Below are 24,918 nucleotides of genomic sequence, written 5' to 3'. Positions count from 1 at the left end.
GGGATTCCCTTCTGGGCCCTTTTCCAGCGTCCGGGGGTCAGGACTACGAACATCCAGGCTCTTCCAGTATTTGCCTCCGAAGCCCGAGCATCTCTGCAGCCGCCGCCGTCATCGCTGCCGGGATCTGTGTGGGTGAGGTGCTGCCCATCCGCCACAGCCACCTCCCCCCAGCCGGCAGCGGAAGTCCCACCTGGACCACCTGCCACCCCCTACCCACCTGGACCACCTGCCCCCAACCCTGACCCACCTGGACCACCTGCCCCCCCCCCCCACGACCCACCTGGACCACCGGGACGCCGACCCACCTGGACCACCCGGATCACCCGACATGGACGCGCGGAGCCCCAAAGCCCCGGGCGGGGACGCGCTGCGGGACGCGGTGAGTGGGGCCCCCCTCCCCTCTTCCGCGTCCCTCCTCACCCTCCTCACCCTGTGGGCGCCGCACCTCCTCCCGGACTGTGCGTCCCCCACCCCCCCATGGGGCGCAAACCCTTCGCGCCACCCCCCTTCCCGCTTCCGGTTCGCCGGGAGGAGCTCCCGGAGCAGGAGCGCCAGGCTGCGGGTCAGGAAGCGACTTCAAACGCAAGTCTGTCTTCTTGAAAAGAATTTGTTAGACGTTATACATACTTGAGGCTACATTTTCTTGACAAAAGTGAAACAAAAACACCAAACCCTCTGAAGGGAAACTGCTCCTCCCGCTAGAGGCGGCAGCACCTTCATACGCACGTGCGGGTTGCGCACTGATACCCGTCTCTGTATTCTCATCTCCAAAATGGGGACAGAGACAGGTGCGGGGAGGCAATTATCCCTGGTTCCGGATTTCACTTGGTAAGCCACAAGGAGGCAATATGCAAATATGGCTTGCCGTCACCAACAATACCGATACTCGCTTATGGCCTGGTCAACAAATCCTGCCCATCCCACCCCAGCTGGTAACTACCCCAGAGTGCAGGGGAGACGTGAGGCCCACGTGTGCTCTGGATGGCTGCTTCAGCTCTACTTAGGAATTCTTTGAGGGACTCAAGGTTATTAAGGCATTCTCTTATACTTTCTCTCGGACATTTGATAGTTTCAGTGCTTACATTCAGGTGTATGATGATTTGGAGTTAATTTTGGGGTATGGTGTGAAGTACCTCTGCTTATTTAGTTAGTTATGTGTTTGGCTATCTCATTGTCCCAACACTGTTTTCAAAAGATTTTCCTTCGCCTTTGAATAGAAAGCTCTGGGCACCTTGTCCAAAATCTAACTAACTAACTAACTAACTAACTAACTATATATTTATATGGAGGTTCTATTCCATGATGCTAAAAGGCCCTACATCAAGAGTAAATACTATATTCAATTGTCTTATGGTTCATTTTTTTCAGGCAGAAAACCTATTTCAGGAACTTCAAGAACATTTTCAAGCTCTAACTGCAACTCTGAACCTCAGAAATATCCTTTCTATCTTATAACAAATACTATAATGCTTTTGAACTGTAATATTATCAAGGAATATCTTTTGTCTGCTATTAGTGGATAATTGTTGACCTACGATGTCCTGGTGTTTACATTGTGCCTTTCCATGATACCCTGGTGTATTAACTACCACTCACAGGTAATTACTTCCTGCTTGGCCAGCCATACGGGGCATTTTGTATGAGAGCAATACGATACAAGGACGCAATGCACAATACTACCCAGTGGGGCTTTCTGAGCCTACAGACTACTAAATCTGAGTAGTCTGCTGAATAACATCTATGCACTTCCACGGAATCAGAAACTTGCAAACATCACATGGAATGTCTTCAACCGAGGATACCATATATGGCTCTCCTGACCTTTGTTTTGTTTGGTTTTGCAACTTCAGCAGCCGTTTTAAGACATGAATTCAAACAGAATTAGAGTAAAATGTTTGTTTCCAGTTTGAGCAAATCCAGATAAGCTGTAATATCGGTCCTAAGACTTAGAGCGCTAGAGCTCACTTTACTAATTGAATTCATTCCATAGAAATTGTTTAAAAAAGGGGCGCCTGGGTGGCTCAGTCGGTTCAGCATCCGCTTGCGGCTCAGGTCATGATCTCACGTCTGTAGGTTCAAGCCCCCTGTGGGGCTCTGTGCTGACAGCTCAGAGCCTGGAGCCTGCTTCGGATTCTGTATCTCCCTCTCTCTCTCTCAAAAATAAACATTTTAAAAAATTAAAAAAGAAAAAAGAACTGAGCTTACAATTCAGAGGTTAAAGACACACTCCAAAAACCTCAGGGGAATAGTTAATTTGCACTGACCTTAAGGTATTAGTACGTGTAGTCTTTGAATCCCTCGTTTTAAGTGTTGCACTGCCAGGGCATTTTATCAATAGGCTCGATGAGTAGCTGCAATCTGAAGGATCTCTCAGGACTTTCTGGCTGGTGCTCTGTACCCTGTGTAAAATTGTCCTTAACATTGTACTGGAAGAAATGGGAAATCGCATCGAAGATTTACAGAAGAATGTGAATGACTTAATGGTGCAAGCTGGGATTGAAAATTCTATTAAAGAACAAATGGTAAGGCCATTATTAGGAAACTAAATATGTTTGTCTTTTGCATATCTTTTGATTGCTTTCATCTTGAAAAATACAATCCCGTATTTGTTCACTGTGGGGATTATTGCCTCTGTACTTCATGGAAAATCTTCAGGAATAATAAGACATTTACAAATGCTCTTTTCTATTTTTTTTTTCAACGTTTATTTATTTTTGGGACAGAGAGAGACAGAGCATGAATGGGGGAGGGGCAGAGAGAGAGGGAGACACAGAATCGGAAACAGGCTCCAGGCTCTGAGCCATCAGCCCAGAGCCTGACGTGGGGCTTGAACTCACGGACCGCGAGATCGTGACCTGGCTGAAGTCGGACGCTTAACCGACTGCGCCACCCAGGCGCCCCTCAAATGCTCTTTTCTAAATAGACTAAGAGAAACACTCCTTGTCATAGTTCCTTAAAAAGTGTACAGTTTATTTATTAAAAAAAATTTTTTTAATGTTTATCTATTCTTGAGAGATAGAGACAGAGCACAAGCAGGGGAGGGGCAAAGAAAGACACAGAACCTGAAGCAGGCTCCAGGCTCGGAGCCATCAGCACAGAGCCCAACGCAGGGCTCGAACCCACAGACTGCAGGATCATGACCTGAGCCGAAGTCGGACACCCAACTGACTGAGTCACCCAGGCGCCCCAAAAAGTGTACAGTTTAAATGACAAGCTCTACTATTTGAAAAATGGATGTTATTAAAGTGCTTTTCACAACCACCCCTCAAATTAGTCTTCTATCAAAACACAAATCATGATGAATTGGAGACTGGGGATTATAACGTAGTTTCTGTTTCAGACAATATATTTATATAACCACTTGAAGAAGACATACGGGCATTAAGCCCCCAACCCGTTTCTCAGTGGTTCATGGGCCGTCCATCCTGGCCTCCCACAATGCAAACCTTTCCAGTGGAATGTTGCATTTAATCTTGAAGATGCAAGTAAATGCTTGGCTTCAGGTCTCAGACTGGATCTGTATCCATGTGCTATATGTGGAGGTTCGCAACTTCATTAAGATACTTATGTCTATTTTATTCTGATAGATAAGAATAATAGATTATTCTCATTGAACGATTAGGTGTCTTTGTTTCCCTTGTTTTACTGTCTCTTTTATAATTATCCTAAGTCAGCTGGCAAATGATCCCCACTTAATCCTGCTAAATCAGGGCCAGTTCACCTATCATGGACTTACAAATACCCACATCTGGTATCCTGGTAACAAAGGTAATCGTAACCTGCATCCTGCTGCCACCATAAAACGCTGCAGAGGACGCTCTGTCTCTGAGGTGAAGACATAGCTTCAATCAGGCTCCCTCGACGGGGGGCCCACCAGTCCTGAGGCTGGGCGAGCAAGCCCTCCCCCGCCCCTCTGCAGGGCTGACTGAGTGAGAAGAGGAGAGCCTCAGGGCAGGAAGCCCTGTGCCCAGAAGAGATCTGGCACACTGCAGGCATGGGATGGCAGCCAGGTGACCAGGTCCCTGCCCTCCATCACTCAGATCTAGCTGCTGTTTTAAATTTGGTCAAAACCACTAAATATTAGGCATCAAGTTAAATGATCAAGTAGGTGTGGAAACCTCACTACGTGATGTGCACGCAGCCTGAGAGAAGGTCAGATCTCCAAGTGTGTTTAAAAGTGGTACTGCGGGGGCGCCTGGGTGGCGCAGTCGGTTAAGCGTCCGACTTCAGCCAGGTCACGATCTCGCGGTCCGTGAGTTCGAGCCCCGCGTCGGGCTCTGGGCTGATGGCTCAGAGCCTGGAGCCTGTTTCCGATTCTGTGTCTCCCTCTCTCTCTGCCCCTCCCCCGTTCATGCTCTGTCTCTCTCTGTCCCAAAAATAAATAAATGTTGAAAAAAAATTTTTTTTTTAAATAAAAAAATTTTTTTTTTAAATAAAAAAATAAATAAAAAATAAAAATAAAATAAAATAAAAGTGGTACTGCCTTCTAAATGAAAAGACCTAAACAGACTGAGATGTTTGCACAAATCTGTACTTGTTGGTTGTGCTTGGTCGCACTAGGTCAGGGTTAACACAGGGCTGGCTTGTGCTGTAAATCTCAGGGATTGTGCACACCCCTTAAACCTGTGTTCCAGTTGTGGGGAACCCAAGATGTTAAAAACTACTGTTCTATATTCCGATAGATCTGGTACTTTGTCGGTCTCCCCGTTAAATGACGTTGTAACACCTTTCCCGCAATTACTTAGGCACAGATAGGCGGTGAGTGTGTGGGTGGAGTGGGTGGAGGGAGCAGGGCGCTTCCCTCTGGGGTACCGTGTGCTCAGTCACCGCGGTGGAATACTGATGCAGGAGTCACGTTTCGGTAAGAGAAGGTGCAGTTTATTCACCTGCAGTTGTGAATCTACACTGACTCCATCCGTCAAACATGAAAAATTTGTGGTTTTCTATACACTCAATTTTTCCTATCCACAAAATGTTTTAATAATTAAGGGAAATTGGGGCACCTGGGTGGCTCCGTCAGTTGAGCCCCTGACTTCGGCTCAGGTCATGATCTCACAGTTTGTTAGTTTGAGCCCCATGCGGGTCTCTGTGCTGACAGCTCAGAGCCTGGAGCCTGCTTCGGATTCTGTGTCTCCCTCTCTCTCTGCCCCTCCCCTGCTTGCGCTCTGTCTCTCTCTCTCAAAAATAAATAAACATTAAAATTTTTTTAAAAAAAATTACAGGGAATTAAGGTATTTTATTGAAAGCTTTGGAGTCCAGGTTATTTAACTGTGCATTAATTGGTATATAAATCAACCATTACCTCTTTCAAATTTTTTCTTACAGACCTGAAGACTTGAAAATATGATAAAGTCAAAGTTGTACTTTTTGTTTAAAAAAATTTTTTTTTTCAACATTTATTTATTTTTGGGACAGAGAGAGACAGAGCATGAACGGGGGAGGGGCAGAGAGAGAGGGAGACACAGAATCGGAAACAGGCTCCAGGCTCCGAGCCATCAGCCCAGAGCCCGACGCGGGGCTCGAACTCACGGAGCGCGAGATCGTGACCTGGCTGAAGTCGGACGCTTAAGCGACTGTGCCACCCAGGCGCCCCAAAGTTGTACTTTTTGAATGACAATTTGCGTAGTATGTGTTCTGGTTTTTACTATTTAATTAAAAAATTCATTTTAATGAAGTGAAAGATTAAAAGAACAATGCAATAAGAACATAGTTTAGAAGGCGATTAACCACGTGACCCAGATGGTTCTAAAATGGCAGAACATCTTTCAACGCATACCTAGTATTTACAAGTCATGGGAGGGAAGCATAAGCTATATCAGGTCAGCTCTTTTTCCTGAATTAAGTTCTAGGTAGATCTTTTTAAAAAAATCATAAGCTGTTTTGTGATTGAGATTTCTTTTTCAATACCTGCATTCCAACTCAGCTTTTCCAGTCATATGGTCCTCTGTCTGGTCCAAACACACTCTGATAGCAATGTTCTCCAAACCGAACAAAACCCAGGAAAACAGCGCGCCTCGTCCCAGGTCATCCTTGCCCTCTCTGCTCCTAAGGAGGTGGTCACCAAGAAGAAGCACAAAGATCACAGTCAGCTTATTCTGTAGGTTATATGGAGACGTTTTCAAACAATTATCCAATTTGCCTCTCTGAGCCAAAGTCAAGCAGAACAGGGTCGGTAATAGGCTCTCGTTGTAAAAATACCACGATTCCGGCACATGAGATAGATTTTATTCTTCCCACAAAAGTCAAAACCACCCATAATTCTACAATTTAAATTGAATTAGCCACTGTAAACATTTTTCTGTACGTACAATTCTATACACGGTTGATGATGTTGTTTATAATCTCATATCCTGTTCTCTTCATATCATAAACATTTTTCCATCTGAAAATTTCACACACTTCTTATATATATATATATATTTTTTTTTATGGCTGACTACTATTCTATCATATGGATGTAATAATTTAACCATTTCCTTGACTGTTCCTTGGACATTGACGATATTTCCCACCATCTTGCTACTATAAATAATGCTGTAAGGAACACTGTTACGTGAATTCTCTGCATGTCTCATTAGGGTCAGAAGTGTGACTGAAGACCGAGTACATTAGTCAAATGCATTTAAGAAATGAAGCATCATTTTATACTCCCAACAGTGGTGTATGTCTTTCCTTTTTTAATCCAAAGTTTTAAAATGGCATCATTTAAGTTCAGTATTCTGGGGCGCCTGGGTGGCTGTCGGTTAAGCGTCCGACTTCAGCTCAGGTCATGATCTCACGGTTCGTGGGTTTGAGCCCCACGTCGGGCTCTGTGCTGACATCTCAGAGCCTGGAGCCCGTTTCAGATTCTACGTCTCCTTCTCTCTCTGCCCCTCCCCACTCGCGCTCTGTCTCCCTCTGTCTCAAAAATAAATAAACATTTAAAAAAAATTTTTAATTGAGTATTCTTGGGGACTTAAGATCATGATAGTTCTATTGGATTATGTGAAAAATCTCAAAGCATTTTAGCTGCTATTATAATTTTAGCAGAAACGAAAGTAGATATTTGAATTGAAGTAAACCAAACAGATTTGAGTCCTCATTAATAACATAGATCACAATTCAAAATCCAGGATTTTTAAGAGATTAAAGTAGGTAGAAAAGAAAACTTCTATTCGTTATTAACTAAATAAAAACAATAGGGGCACCTGACTGGCTCAGTTGGTAAAGCGTGTGACTCTTTTTTTTTTTTTTTTTTTAAATTTTTTTTTTCAACGTTTATTTATTTTTGGGACAGAGAGAGACAGAGCATGAACGGGGGAGGGGCAGAGAGAGAGGGAGACACAGAATCCGGAAACAGGCTCCAGGCTCTGAGCCATCAGCCCAGAGCCCGACGCGGGGCTCGAACTCCCGGACCGCGAGATCGTGACCTGGCTGAAGTCGGACGCTTAACCGACTGCGCCACCCAGGCGCCCCAAGCGTGTGACTCTTGACCTCGAGGTCGTGAGTTCAAGCTCTACATTGGGCATGGAGCCTACTTAAAAAATAAAATAAAAGCAGTAATACTGTCCAAAAAATACTAACTTCTTTGTGGATCCTCTTTAACAGTCTGACATTGAACATCTCAATGATTCATTCAAACCTTTAGAGAGATTATTCGACATTTTAGAATATCATACCTGTTTCAACATGTTCCTAACATTTTTATAAAAGATTGCTATTCTCCAGCACCCTGTTACATATATTTAAAAGAAATCAAATGCTTCCATAAGGAAAAAGGGGGACGTAGCACATGGGTTTACACGTGCTTAACCATGCTTATTCCAATCTAAACTTGATTGATACGGAACTTCAGTAGCAAGCAGTTTATTCATAGAATACTTAAGTGAAATGTTGCGAATTCAGTATCAAATGCTATATTCATATACTTGCAATCTAAAACTCATTTAACACAAAATTTTTGAACTTATGAGAACACCAAGCTTAATAATAAAGGGCTAACTTTGTAAGGCAGCATTTCCGGATGCAATTGTCTGAAGGTTTAATTCTCACATTTAATTTCCTTTTTGTTTTTTAAAGTTTATTTACTTATTTTTGAGAGAGAGAAAGCACAAGTCGGGGAGGGGCAGAGAGGGAGGAAGAGAGACAATCCCAAGCAGGCTCTCTGCTGTCAGCACTGAGGTGGATTCAGGGCTCAAACACACAAACCATGTGATCATGACCTGAACCAAAGTCAGAAGCTGAACTCACCGAGCCACTCAGGCGCCCCTAATTTCCTTTCTTTACAACTATGGTCTCTTGCCTGACCTATCACCATAGACTTTTTTAAAATATATTTTTAAAATTTTTATTTATTTTTGAGAGATAGAGCAGAGTCGGGGAGGGGCAGAGAGAGGGAAACACAGAATCTGAAGCAGGCTCCAGGCTCTGAGCTGTCAGCACAGAGCCGGATGCGGGGCCTGACCCCACGAACTGTGAGATCATGACCTGAGCTGAAGTTGGACGCTTAACCGACTGAGCTACCCAGGCGCCCCTAAATATTTTTTAAAATGTTTATATTTGAGAGAGAGCACAGAAGGGGGGGGGAGAGAGAGGGACTCAGAGGATCTGAAAAAGGCTCTGTCTCTCTCAAAAATAAAGACATTAAAAAAATTAAAAAAAAAGAAAAGAAAAGAAAAGAAACCTGGTGAGGCCACGAACACATCCTATATTTTAACTGAGCAGCTTGAGAAATGACATTTAGGGTGCAGATTTTAGAAATATCAGTGGTGTGGTTTTAGAGTAGTTGTAGCTTTGATTTTGTCAGTGCTCTGAGCAACTCCTCTCTCCTCTGCATAGGATCAGAAGTTAGAAAAAGGCAGTCTAGGGACCCACACGTAACAATCTACCGCAAACACACAAGGTTGCTGGTTGTTTTAATGTTTCAGATCTTTGTTTGGAATGTCTGAGGACTGTATGTAAATGACATCATACCATAGTATCCTGCGCCCAGCTTCTCCAGTCAGTAGTTTCAAATTCATCTATGTTGATGTGTGTAGCTCTACTTGAGTCACTAACTGCTGTGTAATAGCCTTCTGAATTGTTTTGCACTGGACAGTACTGTTTCCAAATTATACTGCAATAAACACTCTTGCGTATCTCCTCTGTGTCAGTTTCCCTGGGGTACTTGATTACTTACTGGGTCCCTGAATATATTCTCTACTTTCTAGGCTTGTTGCCTCTGTGTCAGCTGCCACGACTAATTCCTGGACTTTGCATAAAAACCATCCTGGGGAGGATGGGAAACAGAAATCATTCAGATTCAGAGAAGCAAGGGTACTGGTATACTTTCTGCACTAGCTAATTTCAACTTGAATAAAACAACCTGGGGCAGTGATGAGGCACGTTTCGGTAGCCATGAAGATCTAGGTTTGAATTCATGCCCTGTGTAAGGAGTTGTAACTTTGGGCAACCTAAGCTTTAATTTCCTTCTCTACAAACTATCCACCTCGCAGGTGGTTGGCAAATGGTTTGCAAATCACTTAGCTCTGGGCAAGGTAAACAGTAGGTACATAATGATAAGATATAAACTTGGAATGAAGAGACCAAACTATTATAAATTCAACTATATTGCAGTCACAAAGCACTGCCAGTGAAAAAGATAGTTATTAAAGTCAAATGTGAATGAACTTATTACAACTTATAAATACAAGTTTACAGCAAGTACAGAGTAAGTTTACAAATGTGGAGTGTAATTTTTTTGCTTATTTTTTTTGTTAATAGCAATAAAGCTTTATCAATAAGACATAATTCACATGTTATGCAATTCACCCAGTCAACACACACACTTCATTGGTTTTGGTATATTCACAGATGTGTACAACCATCACAGTTTTAGAACGCTTTCATCATCTCAAAAAGAAACCTCATTCCCATTAGCTACCACTGCATCCCCTCCCCTCCTCCTAGTTTCAAGCAACCACTAATCTACTTTCTGTCCCTACGCCTAGTCTGGATATTTCCTATGAATGGAATCACACAATACGTAGCATCTAGCCTTTCCCTTACCCTGACGTTTTCAGGGTTCACCATGTTGTAGCCCACATCAGTAGTTTACTTGTGACCAACTAATACTCCATTGCATGGCTGTGCCATATTTTGTCTATCCATTCTTCAGTTGATGGCCACACAAGTTGTTTCCCCATTTTGGCGATCATGAATAACGCTGCCACCAATGTTCTGTCCAAGGTCCTGTGTGGCCATACGTGTTCGTTCTCTTGGGCATATAGGCAAGACTGATATTTCTGGGTCAAATGGTAATTCCCGATTTTATTGGGGAACTGTCAAACTGGTTTCCAAAGTGGCTGCAGCGTTCCACCTCTCCACCAGCAGTGCACGAGGGCTCCAACGCCTCCATGTCCTTGACCTTGAATCTACTCGTCCTTGACCACACATGTAGTAATCTGACCCTTTGAATCTACTCACAGCCATCCTAGTGGGCGTGAAGTGGCATCTCCTGGCTTTGATTTGCATTTCCTTGATGAGTAATGACAGCGAGCTCTTCCTAGGATTGTTGGCTGTTCTATCTTGGATACACGTCCGAAGTAGAATACTGTCTATTATGTCAGGTACTTGGGGTCGTGCTGATGTTCCCACCAGCCCCTCGTTTGATATGGGATCATACACCCTATTCTGCAAATGGGCAAGTTTAGGCTGGAGGAATGAAGCTGAGGATTTGCATTTGAGTTTTAAATCCATTTAAAGCACACCTCCTTTGTACTTGTGTTCCAACCACAGTCAATCTGGTCACAGCAGTGAGGGCCCAGCAGGCACCATCCAAAGACACTATTCCAAGACATGGGACAGCAGACACTACCACCCCCACACTCCAGAGACAACGGAGCTCCAGGAGGCCACTTGCCATAGTAAGCGGCAGAGCCTGGCGGTGAAACCAGACAGGGCTGCAGGGTGTGGCCCTGGCTCCCCACAAGATGTTCCTGGGAATATCCTAACCACCCACCCATCAACATGCTGCTGGGGTGAGAGACACTCAACACTGTGATAAGGAAACCGGCTGCATGTACTGAAGAGCTGTGGTTTCTACAGAAAATACAGCCTGCTTAAGTTCGTTAGATACGATGTTTGGAGGAATAAGAAACGACGTCTTGGGGCGCCTGGGTGGCTCAGTCGGTTGGGCGTCCGACTTCGGCTCAGGTCATGATCTCACAATCCGTGAGTTCAAGCCCCGCGTCGGCTCTGTGCTGACAGCTCGGAGCCTGGAGCCCGTTTCAGATTTTGTGTCTCCCTCTCTCTCTGCCCCTCCCCTGTTCATGCTCTCTCTCTGTCTCAAAAATAAAAATGTTAAAAAAAAAATTAAAAAAAAAAAAAGAAACGACTTCTTACTCTTTACATTTAAAAGGAAAATAAGACTTATTATTTTATTGCACTGCTTTTATAGCCAGAAGACTAAAAAATACTTTTTCCCTCAAGTGTCTATTCTTTCTGAACTCAAGCCTTTGGACTCTGTTGTGGGTTGAATTGTGACCCCCATAAATTCCTATGAGTTCTACCCCCAGTACAACGTGCCCTTAGTTGCAGATGGGGTCATCACAGATGTAATTAGTTAAGATGAGGTCATGCTGGGGAAGGGTGGCCCTCATCCAATGACCAGTGTCCCTGTAAGAAGGGGAAATCTGGACACAGACCCGCACACAGGAAGGAGGCCCCGTGAAGATCCGGGTGAAGCGTCAAGCCAAAGATTGCCAGAAACTACAGAATCTGGGGGAGGGGCAGGGAACAGATTCTCCATCACAGCTCCAAAGACCCCAGCCCGAGCACGCCTGGATCTGGAGTCCTAGCCGGCAGGATGTGCGAGCCCACTCGCTTCCTTTGTCACCCCGTCTGCGTACTTTGTTACGGCAGGCCTCAGAGACGCCCACGGCCAGGCGTATAAAACACGGCGGCCCTATAGGACATGCGCCCGAATTCCGCTCCCAATGGTAAAGATTACGATTAACTTCTGACTACCAAGATCAGTGATCTGTATGTCAAGTTTCTAAGAAAGAAGCAATCGTGGCTTTCCATCACTGTGTATTTTATTTATCTCAGCTAGGTATTTACAGATATTTGCTAATATAAAAATACAATGGCCCGGCGGCCGGAAAGTTGAGGCCATGCAACCCTTACTTCTTCGTGTCCAAATGCTCTAAGGCTTTAAATAGTTCAAGGTATTTCCACATGAAAAGGACTCCACAACATTTATATGCACAGAGAATGGGCTGAGAGCTCAGTATCTGTATTTTGTGGAGTAGTCCTTTGGAGACACCACCAGGCCCCGACCCTTCCGGGCACCTCGGTACACGGTCTCGATTATGTCTATCATTTCCTGCTTGTCTTCCATGGCCCAGTTGATCTTGTTGTTGTTCCCAGTACCCAGGTCAATCATGATGTGCTTGTTCCTGCAAAGAGGAAACAGGGGGGTCAATGCTCACAAAAATCCTTCTAAAAAAGAGTTCCATGAAGAGGCCTTCCGTTTTGCACCTTTACAAACTCTCGTTAAACATCATTTAAGAGAAGAACACACAGTCAAGAGGATCCACCATGATTCAGGAGAAGATGAAAACAACCTAAATGCTATTTAAAAACACACAGCTTGCGTGGGGAGCAAGCTCTTTCTGTACTCTTCTCTGTCTCCTCAGGACAAATACCCTACAGGGTAGTCGCAAGCTCAAAGGACACAGTGTTTGTCACTTGGACCCAGAGGGTTGTACTAATTTACTCAGGAAACATAACGGATGAGTTTTCAAGGTGCTCTTGTGAGCACCTAGTGTACATTTCATTAAAAATCCTACTAACTGTGAAATTAATAATGTTTTGGATTTTTATGATTAGAGACATAGACAATTCTTTACAAATGTATTTCTTAAGAGGCTACTTTTAACAATGATTTTTATGTGCACTTCATAGAAGATAGTAACCCTGGTTGTCCCTGATGCACTAATTTTTCCAGGTTTGCTGAAGACTGATTAGTTTTAATTACTTTAACTTCTCACTTCCCTAAGAATGAAGTGCTCCATCCACCCTGCAGTCTTTGGTCTGGCCACCTTTTAACCAGAGTGAGCCTCCAAAAGGCAAATCCGATGTTCCTTTTCTGCCACAAAATCTCACTTCTAGGATAACATTCCACATCCTCACTCTGGCCCAGGAATCTGGGGGTCTGGACCCTGCCCCTCCCCCTCCCTGGCGGGGGGGGGGGGGATCTGGGTGTCTGGACCCTTCCCTCCCGCCCCCTCCCCCACCAGTCTCCCACCATCACCCACCAGCCACTCCGTGTCCTCTCGGGCTCCCAAACATAGCATGAAGCTCGTGCCGTGTGCCCGTCCCCCAGAAGGCTGGAGCTCATCCCAAACCTACCCCAGCTGCCACTTAGCTCCCGCCACCCTGACTCAGTATTTGTGTGCCTATAAATACCCGCCCTCTGGCACCTGTTTCCCTCTGCTAATTTACTCAGCTGTTCCCAACCTACGAAGTTCCCTGATGGCAGGATCCGCGTCCCAGCACTAGACCACAAAACCTGGCAGGACTCAGTATATATACATTTAGTGAAAACATTAACTGAAGTGCCACCACGCCTCGTCTTAGAACTCTGGGTGGCAGAAAGAGACGTTCTGTCTTCTCTGGTGCAGCCTCCGTCCTAAAACACCCATGTGCACAGAGGGCGGGGGGCTTCTTTTTTTCAGCCTCACTCCCACCTGAAGGGCTAGGGGAGAATTTCGAAGAGCACGACAGAAAAGGCCTAGACTGCCTCCAAGAGCCCGTGAGAAGAAACACGGACTTGGAGAGCACAGCTGGTGCCGGCTCCAGAGGAAGGGAGGACCTCGCGTTGCCGGGGGTGGAGGAAAGGGACCCTGTTACTTGGCAGGACATCGCGATGGGATCCTGCGGTTCTGTGGGAAGGACTTGCAACGACTGATGCCCTTGGATATTCAACTGAAGGAAAGCCAAGCAAAGTCTTGAAGGTGCTGTCTGGTTTCTCCCTGGTGCTCACAGCAAAACGAGAGAGCCAACCTAGTGTGAGAATTGCGAACAAAGACTCAACTCTCAGCCTCTCCAGATGGCAGAAGGTGCTGAAATCCAGACACGGCCGCAGAATGGGGGGTACAGGGAAAAGGAAGCCACACGACCTACTGCTGAAGCCCAGGAAAGCCCTAAAGGCCAAAGCGTTCAGTCACAAGAGAGGGAGGCGTGCCTCACGATCTTCCCCGATGCCCGGGCCGGGGACTCGGCTGCAAGGGACAGAGGGTACAGCGAAAGGAGATGACAGAACCCAATGTGCTGCTGGCTGAAGGAGGCTGGAGAATGGCCCAGCTGCGAATGCCGTTCACGAAAAAGGGAGGAAAATCCAGGCAAGCACCCTCCCAGGGCTGGGGCCTCGGCCTCCTTCCTCCTCACGTCCCCTTGGGAAACCAGACCTGTTTCCTATGCTGTCCCACACTGTGTGCTGGGAGAGCTGGGGCCACAGACAAGTGGTGTCCGGGAGCCTAAGAAGCCTTGTCCATCCCTGATTTTGCATATGAGAAGGATGTGAGTTTTCGGAGCCAGAGGGCAGACTGGTAGGCAAAATCCTACATTAAACCCTGTGAATTTCCTGCCCGATCCCCTGGGACTGTGATATGATGGGGCATAAAGACTCTGACAGATGTCCCAAAAGTTTCTGATCGATTGACTTTAAAATAAGGAGATAATCCTGGATTATCTGGATGAGTCTATTCCAATCACAGCCCTTAAAAGCAGAACAGGAAATCTCAGAGACTGTGCAGACTTCAAAGGCGGAAGGGCCTCCAGGAGCAGGGAGGGGTCCCAGCGTACAGCCAGCAAGGAGTCAGAGACCTCGGACCCGTGAGCACCAGGAACTGCATTCAGCCAACAACCCAAGTGAGCCAAGTGGCTTCTTCCCAGGCTGACGGTCCAGGTAAGGGCTCAGCCCCTGATTCTGACTTGGTGAGACCCTGAGCGGAAACCCACTGAGCCTGCCCGAACCTTGACACAGCACTGAGCTCATAAGTGGTGCTGTGTTAGCTACTCAACTTGTGCTCATTTGTTACACAGACTATAAAGCTAATCCACACCCTATACAATCCACGCAAACATTCCTTGCCAGCCAGGGAGCTCTACTTTCGGAGCATGGTCTCAGGCTTAACACTGCTATTTACCAACTTCTGTATTAACAATAAACAGTAAGAAATTTTGACCAAACATCAAATGGTGATTCCTTTCTAAATTAAATCTCCACGACAGAACTTTTTTAAAATTCACGACGTTACTTGACTCTACTACCTAAATACCATCAAATATAAAGATCTCCTGGTTACGTCAAAATTCCAGACCAACAATATTCAACTGAAATGACAAATTTAAGAGGACATACCTGAAGAAAAACATGACGGTGCATGGATCGTATAACTCATACATTTTGTTGAAGTCAGGCACTTCTGTAATATCCACAAGATAGATAACTGCAAAATTTTTCACCTAGGAGAGATTGAAACAACCCTGTACAGTAACACACCATTTTTTTATTCTGCAAAAGCACGTTAAAAACAAACACGAGAATTTGTATATAAGCGGACAATTTTCAAACCAAGTCCCCAACATTCTTTCCCAGCAGAGCTAGTACACAGGGAGATGATTCAGCACGTTCGGGCTCCTGACAACTGGCTGCTTACACCTCGCTTTACCATTTTCACAACAGCAAGTGATGAGAGTCCCACAGAAAACGTCCACAGGTACGTTATTCATGCTGACCTAGTAATAACCTATCTCAACTTTTCCAGATTTGTACTTCTACAAATACTTAATTGCACACAGGAAACCACTATTTTAAAACCCACTGCTAGAATCTGCTGCACACCTGCCTTTTTGATTCAGGGGTGCACACATGCAGATACTAAGACTACTACTCCAAATAATACTATACACAACAAATTTTCTTTCATTTTTTTCTCTAATTGCAGATTCATCATAGCAGATTTAGAAAACTCAGAAAACTGTAAATAAGACAGAATCACCTCCAGTCCCAACCACCAGAATTGCTACAAATGTATTTTTTTTTTTTTAATGTTTATTATTGAGAGAGAGTGTGTGTGTGCAAGTGGGGGACCGGGAGAGAGAGGCAGACAGAAATCTGAAGCAGGCTCCAGGCTCTGAGCTGTCAGCACAAAGCCCAATGTGGGGTGTGAACCCACGAACCATGCGACTATGACCTGAGTTAAGTCAGACACTCAACGCACTGAGCCACCCAGGCGCCCTGCTACAAATATATTTTTGGTCAACTCTTTCCCATTTTTTCTGGCATACACACACACATATAAATCTGTTTATACTGTTTTAACAAAATGTGATCATTCCATGCCACAGTATTTTATATCCTGCTTTAATTATGAGCATTCTCTTATACAAATTACATACTTTCCCAAAGTACAATTTTCAGGGCTACATAATACTTCATCAAACAGCTATGTCATTAGTTTATCATTCTTCCATTATTTTCTGATTTTTCCTGAAAATAAATAATTCAGATTTTTCATTAGTACCAATTATTCACCTGTGAACATTCTTACCTTTAAATCTATGTACATATGTCATTATTTCCAAAGAACAAATTCCCAAAATAGAATCTCTCCAACAAAAGACATGACATTTTAATGGCCCCTATGGGGCGCCTGGGTGGCTCAGTTGGTTGAGGGTCCGACTCTTGCTTTCAGCTCAGGTCATGAGCTCATGGTTCATGTGTTTAGGGTGACAGCGTGAAGCCTGCTTCGGATTCATTCATATTCTCTCTCTCTCTCTCTCTCTCTCTCTCTCTCTCTCTCAAAATAAACAGTGCAACACGGCGCAGGGCTGAGGTCTGACCAACAGAAGGCATTAAATATGGACATGTCCCACAAAGAGCCTGGCTGCGAAAGGAGGGAAGTTACTGAGGGACCCAGGCATGGAGCTGGGGCCCCTCCGGCCACCCCCCAATTCCCTCTTTCCTGGTGACAGAGACAAGGCAGCTGTGGAATCGAGGGTGCCACACACCACGTGTCCAGATGGCCTCTGTGGCAAAGGTTCTTTTCATACTGCGGTGGCCCTCAGACAGCAGGGCCGGAGCACAGCACACGCCTCTGCAGAGCTTTCCGGCAAAAGGGACCCTGTGCATCCATAGGTGCTGCCTACCCCTACGTTTCACTCTATCATTATTCCGTTATTACTTTCCATGTAATACAACAGAGCTATCACAACTTACACTGACAGAAGTTAACCTTATAGTAAAACCAAACAAACACGTCCACTTGTGTCCCCTAAAGCGTAAACTGCCAATGCAGTGAGAGCCCAAGATGCCTTTCGGATTCAATGTGAATTATTTAGCCAGTTGGCTCCAGTTCCTAGAACCTCCACATCTCCCAAGTTAAAGCAGAAACTGACACAAGAAACCACGTCCTCTTAAAGTGATCAAAATATACCACCTGTTTTATACATGAAGATATTCAATTACCCAAACTCAACGATATAATCTTCACTATAAACGTTGGTTTTTTTTTTTTTTTTTAATTTTTTTTTCAACGTTTTTATTTATTTTTGGGACAGAGAGAGACAGAGCACGAACGGGGGAGGGGCAGAGAGAGAGGGAGACACAGAATCGGAAACAGGCTCCAGGCTCCGAGCCATCAGCCCAGAGCCCGACACGGGGCTCGAACTCCCGGACCGCGAGATCGTGACCTGGCTGAAGTCGGACGCTTAACCAACTGCGCCACCCAGGCGCCCCTAAACGTTGGTTTTTACAGCGAGACTTTGAGAGCAGGCCCTACTTCCCTTTGCCTTCAATGAGGAGGAAGAAAACGGTAGCTCGTTCAGAAGTAAAACAACTAACGACAGCACAGTACTTAATTCTTCTCTTCCCCACTATGTACAGTACACTATGGTTCTCCAGATAAATCTAAGGCTTCCCGAGGCTAGGAACCACGTCTGTTCTCTTTACTGATGTGTCCTCAGAGCCAAGCAGTACCTGACTCATACACGGGACCAGTAAATGCTTATCGAGTGAATTTGAACAATAAGCTTGTATTCTGAAACACAAGAAACACATTAATGTCACTAAAAATGTGTTTTTGGACAGTGTGAGCTTAATCACGTAACGCTGAGTTCAAACAGACCTGCCCTCAGGGTTGGTGGGTGCCACTTCTGTCTGACGGGAGGCTCTCAAGCCCCTGCAGCTCCAACACCTGCAGAAAGCAAGGGGCTGCTCACCCATCTGGGCGGCCAGATGAGAACCGCACGCAGCACCAAGGGGCCTTCCTAGAAACCTGTGCAACCTACCCAGTCTTTCCCCTGGAAAAGCTACCATTTATCCAAGCTGCTTCTAATGCAGGTTACATGAATTGTCGTGATGCTTTCCACATGGTCTGAACGTTTCACACCCACTGACGAACCTACAGTTAACTAAAACTCTGTGTATGTTTTATAAAAGTGAAATGAAGCTAGGAGTCTACTGTATTTTCTCCATTTAAAAAAATGTTCAGGGGCGCCTGGGTGGCTCAGTCAGTTAAGCGTCCGACTTAGCTCAGGTCACGATCTCACGGTCCGTGGGTTCGAGCCCCGCGTCGGGCTCTGGGCTGATGGCTTGGAGCCTGGAGCCTGCTTCCGATTCTGTGTCTCCCTCTCTCTCTGCCCCTCCCCCGTTCATGCTCTGTCTCTGTCTCAAAAATAAATAAAACGTTAAAAAAAATTAAAAAATAATGTTCATTTTGGGGTGCCTGGGTGCTTCAGCAGGTTAAGTGTCCGACTTTGGCTCAGGTGGTGGTCTTGGGGTTTGTGGGTTGGAGACCTGCGTCGGGCCCTACGCTCTCAGCACTGAGCCTGCTTCAGATCCTCTGTCTCCCTCTCTCTCTGCTCCTCCCTCACTCCCACTCTCTCAAAAATAAAATACACATAAACAAATAATGTTCATTTTGAAAATATAGAAATGGAGTGGAAAAACCACTACTGGGGCGCCTGGGTGGCTCAGTCAGTTGGGCGTCCGACTTCGGCTCAGGTCATGATCTCACGGTTCGTGGGTTTGAGCCCCGCCTCGGGCTCTGTGCTGACAGCTCAGAGCCTGGAGCCCGCTTTGGATTCTGTGTCTCCCTCTCTCTTCCTGCCCCTCCCCTGCCCACACTCTGTCTCTCTCCCTCTCAAAAATAAATAAACATTAAAAAAATTTTAAACAAAAAGAAAAAAGAAAGAAAAACCACTACTATGTGTCCAGTCCTGTATTTTTAAGCAAACTCTACCCCAAACGTGGGCCTTGAACTCATAACCCTGAGATCAACAGTTGCATCCTCTTCGGACTGAGCCAGCCAGATGCCCTTAAGTTATACAACTTGTTTAAAAAACACTGGGCTGGAGCACATGGCTGGCTCAGTCAGAACAGCGTGCAACTCTTAATCTTGAGGGTGGGAGTTCAGGCCCACGTGGGGTATACAGGCTACCTGAAAGGAAAAAAAACCCAGAACTTAAAAATATAGGACAGCCAAATAAAATCAATAGTATGGGTGTCTGAAAGCAAAAAGTGTTTCCCTTTCCCCAGACCCACAAGCTCACTTGTGAGGAAATCATATACATTCTGCTTTCTCCAGCTGACGTCATTACCTGATGCCCATGTTATTGAAGAAGCTCTTAGAAGATAACTTCTAACAGCCACATAACATTCCATCCCGTGAACAGGACATTCCCAGTTTAAATCCCAACCGTCTGTTTCTGAGCCTGGACAAACTACGTGCCAGCACCTACCTCTGGGAGCCATCGTGAGGACCACAGGACAGGTCTGTTTCCCACCTGGCAACTGGATGCGTCTCAGGGTTCAAACGCTAGAGCTCACGGTCATCACCATGTTCTCCTATCATGAGACACTGCTGTTGTTTCCAGGTATGACAGAAGTTATAGCAAAGGTCTTGTGGAGCATAAAACTTCGTCTATTGAAGACGCGGGGTTACTGGGCATAAGGTATGACTATTCTCAAGGCTTTTTATACGATGCCAAACTGCCTCCTGAAAGGAGATCCGTTCTACAGGTACCTCAATATTAACTTTCACCTTTTTAGCTCTGCTATATCTAAGAAACGATAGCACACTATTTTAATGTGTGTGTCTCTGAAGTTTACTTAACCATGAGAATTTCCTCTTTTTTAGGTTCCTTGCCTCTCTACCCACAGGATTTATCTATTTATTTCATTTTCTAGGAGTCATCTTTTTAAATGGCACTTTAAACTTATTCGCCTAAGTCTACTATGTCTAAAATAGTATTTTGCCTGCTATATTTGCAGTAATTTTAATCGGCTGTTCAACAGTATCTTTTAAAAACCAACGACTCTATGTACAAATTTCATTTCTATTATCAAGTTGTTTCTTAATGTACATATTCTTTTGGTTGTCTACAACAGTAACCATGATTTCCAACCCGACTGCCTACACGTTTTATAAGCACCCCTCCTTCTTCGTCACCAAGTCGCTGATTAAACTGTTCAGTAGTCCTTCTACAAGCCACTCAACTTGCCTCCAAAAAGTAACTCCTGCACATCACTGAGACTGAGGCTGGCACATGACCCCAACCACCACTCCACCCTCTTGTATGGGACTCCTCCTCTAAGAACCCACCTAAAATGCTGGAAAAAATCTTATGGGCTGCCAACTGGCACTATGTATTTTATTTATAAGTCAATTTTTAGATAATTCATGTCAAAGCCATCAAAAAACTGCATGATAACTTTATTTTCCCCCACTACTATTTGCCTGATTAGCTCAACAATAACTCTGGAAAACTCTGCGATGTGAGTGGTAACGATACTAACAACAGTGGCTAAGAATTATGGAACATACTGCTTACTATGAGACAAGAAGTGTTCTGGAAGTCTTTTATATTAATTCTATCCTCATGACTGCCCTCTGGGTTAGGCACTACCATCCCTTTCCCACAGACGAGTAAAATGAGGCACAGACAAGTTATTTAAGGTCATACGGGTAGTAAGCAGCAGAAACAAGCTTGGTCTCTACCCTTACTGCCCCTCATAGCTTGCTCCTAGCTGCAAGACTGTTATTTCCAGAAACACAAATCCAGAGCAAACATACAAATTTTGTTGGCTCTTATGAGAACATCAACTTCCAGTAGAGTTCAACTTACTTTATGCGGGGTTTAAGAATGATCCCCCTAAGGGTGCCTGGGGGGCTCAGTCGGTTGAGCGGCTGACTTTGGCTCGGGTCATGATCTCGTGGTTCGTGGGTTCAAGCCCCGTGTCGGGCTCTGTGCTGCCAGCTCAGAGCCTGGAGCCTGCTTCAGATTCTGTGTCTCCCTTGCTCTCTGCCCCTCCCCCACTCATGCTCTCTCTCAAAAATAAACATTAAAAAAAAAAATGCTCTTCTCTAAAGTCATTTCTAAAATGTTCCATACATATATTTGTCTTATATACAATTTAATGAGAATGTATGCTCATGAGTCAATGATATCATTGAAGTTTTGCATATTTTAAACTACTTATTTGGGCTTTTAACACACAAAAATGAAATGTCCCGTTTATTCTTCCCCATTATGGGATTTCGGTAACAGCGAGCTGTCACAAACTTCCTACAAAACGGCAAGACAGCTCAAGACAGCTCAGAGATACACCAAACAGTCTCTCTTTGAAGCTGTGTATAAAATCAGCTGTTAATCAGGAAGCTTTGCTTATTACCACTCCAGCAAGCTCCAGACATCTGTCGAATCGCTCAGCACATCTCTTACGTCTTCAGAGCAGCTCCAGACCACTCCGGCATGAGGTGGGGTCGGGAGGTCGGCAATGTCAAAGCATCAAGTCAACACACTACATTCCATGAGAATGATCTAATCAAGTCCAGCCTAAACGGCGCAACTTTTACTCACTTTAAAACAGCTGGGGTATCCAAACAGGGCTCGTAACAAGATGAGGAAGATCCCCCACTATCTGCCATTTCTGCAGAGGGAGATTTTTAAATAGAGAGTTAAGTTGTTCTTTATACTAAAACTTTAAATTTCAAATATTCCTGTTGAGATTCCCCAAAAAGGGCTTCCAGAATTATAAACTCATATTTTGCCTTTATACCAAGAAAAAAATAAAACAATCTTGTGATGCGTTTCAAGTTTGCATTTTTAATAACTATACTATAACATTATATTAAAAGTTTATTAGGACAGAAATCCAAATTTTGGGACAAAAGAAAAATACCTTAAAAAAAAACAAAGAAAAATACTCAAAATGAGCCCAATTAAGCCATTCTTATCAACAGGTTCAATACCAGAAAGAGGACGTCCACCAGCGACAGTGATTCGTCTGGAACTGACAGAAACGGATGAGAAAAGAACAGCTCTGGTAAAAGTCCCTAAAAACTTACATTCACACACAAAATCTGTCTCCTAGCTAAAAGCATTTTGCTGGGTTTTGCTCAGATATGAGAAGCCAAACGAGCCTCACATCTCTAATTACCGTACCCTCGCACTGAGGGCGGCGAGAGCTGGACGTCGCCTGGTGTTCACACGGTCGCCTGCAACACAGAATTTGGGGCACACACCCGAAGTTATTTCAAAGTCAACAGAGCGACACTTTGCTTCTCAGAAAAGTGCCCTTAGGCAATTCTCGACTCAACTGGCTAGTATCTGCCCCTGACCACCATAGCCTAAGCGAGGCGTGACCCCCTGGCACCACCTCATTTATGCCCTCTGACCCCAAATGGGAGGACCCCCAGCGTCAGAAAACTGCCGCTCTCCTGAGTTCCCCAGGCACCTCCTCAAGCTCCTTGGGGAAGAGGAGGGGAATGACTGCTAATCACAGCACCCATATTCTGATCCTGACCTCTGTTGAGGGGTTTTTGAAAGTCACATCAGAATTCCCAGGGGAGCTGGGCCTGTTTCTGGACCTCACCCCAGATCAAAAGAATCAGAATATCTGAGATGCACTTGGGGAAGTATCCCAAGTGACACTCATGATGACTGACACACACGAATGGTCTTTAATGTCCCCAATGCCATCACCCCATCTCACTTTGCCTCTCTTACCAAATAGGAAACAGTAAAAATTAGCAATAGAAGATCAGATAGTTTTTTTTTAATGTTTATTTATTTTTGAGAGAGAGAGAAAGACAGAGTGTGAGTGGGGGAGGGGCAGAGAGAGAGGGAGACACAGAATCCGAAGCAGCTCCGGCTCTGAGCTGTCAGCACAGAGCCCAACGTGGGGCTCGAACCCACAGACCGCAAGATCATGACCTGAGCCAAAGTCAGCCGCTCAAACCACTGAACCACCCAGGTGCCCCCAGATAGTCGTTTTTGTTTTTTTTTTTTTAAGTAAACTATACCCAATTGTGAGCTCGAACTAATGACCCCAAGATCAAGAGTCGCATGCTCTACTGAGCCAGCCAGGCGTTCTGAACGTCAGATAGTTTTTCCTTTCCTAAATACAAAATACATCCTCACATCTTTGCTATCTACTAAAAGGTGTTGTCTTAACCCCTTATCCCTAAGAAAAGATGGCTTCAACGCTTCCATTACTTTTACTCTCAGTTGGCAGTTGGCGGGGAGCCCCATGATGGGCTCTGTGCTGACAACTCAGAGCCTGGAATTGCTTCGGATTCTGTCTCCCTCTCTCTCTGCTCCTCCCCCGCTCATACTCGGTCTCTCCCTCTCTCTCTCTCTCTCTCAAAAATAAACATACATTAAAAAAAAAATCGCCATGCGGAAATTTAGAAAAGCGCTCAGCCCCCCGTTATACAATAGTGCCAATGACTGCACTTCTGTTATCAAGCAAGACTGACTAGCCAGGGGACTAACACTAAACATCAGGAAAACTAGTACCACAAAGCACAATTCTATTCTCTCCTAACATCTCCTGCAAATGAATCACTCTAAGCTATAAATCAAGTGACTTACAAAGAGCATCGTGGAGTAAAGGGGAAAAAAGACTAGAAGAAAACCAGATTAACATGAAAGTTCTGCTTTACGAGTACAATAAACAAGGAAGCAAAAATAGACAACCCTTTAAACTAAACTATTTAAGTAAACTCGATCGTTCTTGCCAAAACCTGTAGGCGTTTGTTCATGGCACTATAGAGAAGGTATCATGAATCATTTTTAAAATTTGAAAATCTGCGGAAACTTCTCCCAGAAAAACCACAGGACCTATCCTGTATAGTTTCAGGACCACAGCCTCCCACCACAAGGTAAGAATCCGTGTGCTAATCTAGCGAATGTGCTGCACGCCAGGAATAAAGGCACGAGGAAGGAGCACTGGACGGATTCTAACCTCACTTTTAAATTCTACCGCCAAACAGACAAGCAAAAGCAATGCCGGTGAAATGAGCAAGCTGATCACGGAACGCAACACGAAGCGGCGGAGCTGCGTTACCTTTTCGGCTATACTGTACAGGACCTCGTCCATCTTCATGCAAGTGGGGTCCCAGTCGTGTCCAAACCGGATGACGACCACCCGGTCTTCCTCCGAAAGGATGGCCTGGTCCACCTGCCAGCCGTTGTGCAAGTGCGGGAGCATGTACGACATCTTCAGGGCCGCTCGGGTACCTGCGGGACAGGAATTCCACGCACCCGCTCCTTCCGGCCAGACCGCACTGCCGGCAGGGGGGCCACGCGTCGCCCCCGCCCTCACCCCTCGGTCCTGCCGCGGGGAGGGCGCAAGGGCCAGCACGAGACCCTTGGAAGGGGGCCTGGACCGAGGGGACGCCCGGCGGGCCACTGCCCGGGAGCGGGGCCCCGAGGGGGTCTCCCCCCACCTCAGTTCCCCACCCCCTGCCTCCCCGGACCCCCGTCCACTCCCGCTCCAACCGCACGCACCTCTGACACCGAGAGAGTCCCGCGCTGCGGTCCTTCCGGGCGTGGACCCGCGCCGGACAGTGCGTGCGCGCCGACGTGAGCGTGCGCGTGCCCGCC

The 24,918-nt window shown here is 45.4% G+C and overlaps 2 protein-coding genes and 1 long non-coding RNA gene across 7 annotated transcripts; 2 read left to right on the top strand and 1 right to left on the bottom strand.

The window, feature by feature from the left end:
- Nucleotides 1-220: 220 nt before the first annotated feature.
- HSBP1L1 (heat shock factor binding protein 1 like 1) lies at nucleotides 221-11,121 on the top strand. Of its 3 annotated transcripts, XM_040478519.1 has the most exons (5): nucleotides 221-379; nucleotides 1,369-1,435; nucleotides 2,428-2,522; nucleotides 5,326-5,358; nucleotides 5,598-6,654. In XM_040478519.1, the coding sequence occupies exons 1-4, from the start codon at nucleotides 329-331 to the stop codon at nucleotides 5,329-5,331; spliced, it is 219 nt and encodes a 72-aa protein (XP_040334453.1). In that variant the 5' UTR covers nucleotides 221-328; the 3' UTR covers nucleotides 5,332-5,358; nucleotides 5,598-6,654. The 3 variants fall into 3 exon arrangements, with proteins under 3 accessions (XP_040334453.1, XP_040334450.1, XP_040334452.1); XM_040478516.1 differs by lacking the exons at nucleotides 5,326-5,358; nucleotides 5,598-6,654 and adding an exon at nucleotides 10,756-11,121; XM_040478518.1 differs by lacking the exons at nucleotides 5,326-5,358; nucleotides 5,598-6,654 and adding an exon at nucleotides 3,014-3,046 and having other exon boundaries at nucleotides 222-379.
- Nucleotides 11,122-12,031: 910 nt separating this feature from the next.
- TXNL4A (thioredoxin like 4A) lies at nucleotides 12,032-24,906 on the bottom strand. Of its 3 annotated transcripts, none has more exons than XM_040478515.1 (4): nucleotides 24,380-24,493; nucleotides 21,889-21,958; nucleotides 15,386-15,489; nucleotides 12,032-12,416 (listed from the first exon to the last, which is right to left on the bottom strand). In XM_040478515.1, exons 3-4 carry the CDS (start codon nucleotides 15,427-15,429, stop codon nucleotides 12,245-12,247), a joined length of 216 nt encoding a protein of 71 aa, XP_040334449.1. In that variant the 5' UTR covers nucleotides 15,430-15,489; nucleotides 21,889-21,958; nucleotides 24,380-24,493; the 3' UTR covers nucleotides 12,032-12,244. The 3 variants fall into 3 exon arrangements, with proteins under 3 accessions (XP_040334449.1, XP_040334448.1, XP_040334447.1); XM_040478513.1 differs by lacking the exon at nucleotides 21,889-21,958 and adding an exon at nucleotides 24,823-24,906 and having other exon boundaries at nucleotides 12,245-12,416; nucleotides 24,380-24,552; XM_040478514.1 differs by lacking the exon at nucleotides 21,889-21,958 and having other exon boundaries at nucleotides 24,380-24,532.
- Nucleotides 14,603-17,530, top strand: LOC121032748 (uncharacterized). The gene is made up of 3 exons (XR_005791438.1): nucleotides 14,603-14,929; nucleotides 15,626-15,743; nucleotides 16,841-17,530. It is a non-coding gene; the product is annotated as an uncharacterized LOC121032748 (long non-coding RNA).
- Nucleotides 24,907-24,918: the final 12 nt, after the last annotated feature.

Source organism: Herpailurus yagouaroundi, unplaced genomic scaffold, assembly GCF_014898765.1.
Source record: "Herpailurus yagouaroundi ecotype Mexico unplaced genomic scaffold, PumYag 142, whole genome shotgun sequence".
Classification (NCBI taxonomy): Eukaryota; Metazoa; Chordata; class Mammalia; order Carnivora; family Felidae; genus Herpailurus; species Herpailurus yagouaroundi.
The sequence above is the reverse complement of the archived record's forward strand: the minus strand, read 5'-3'. Positions and strand labels throughout refer to the sequence as shown.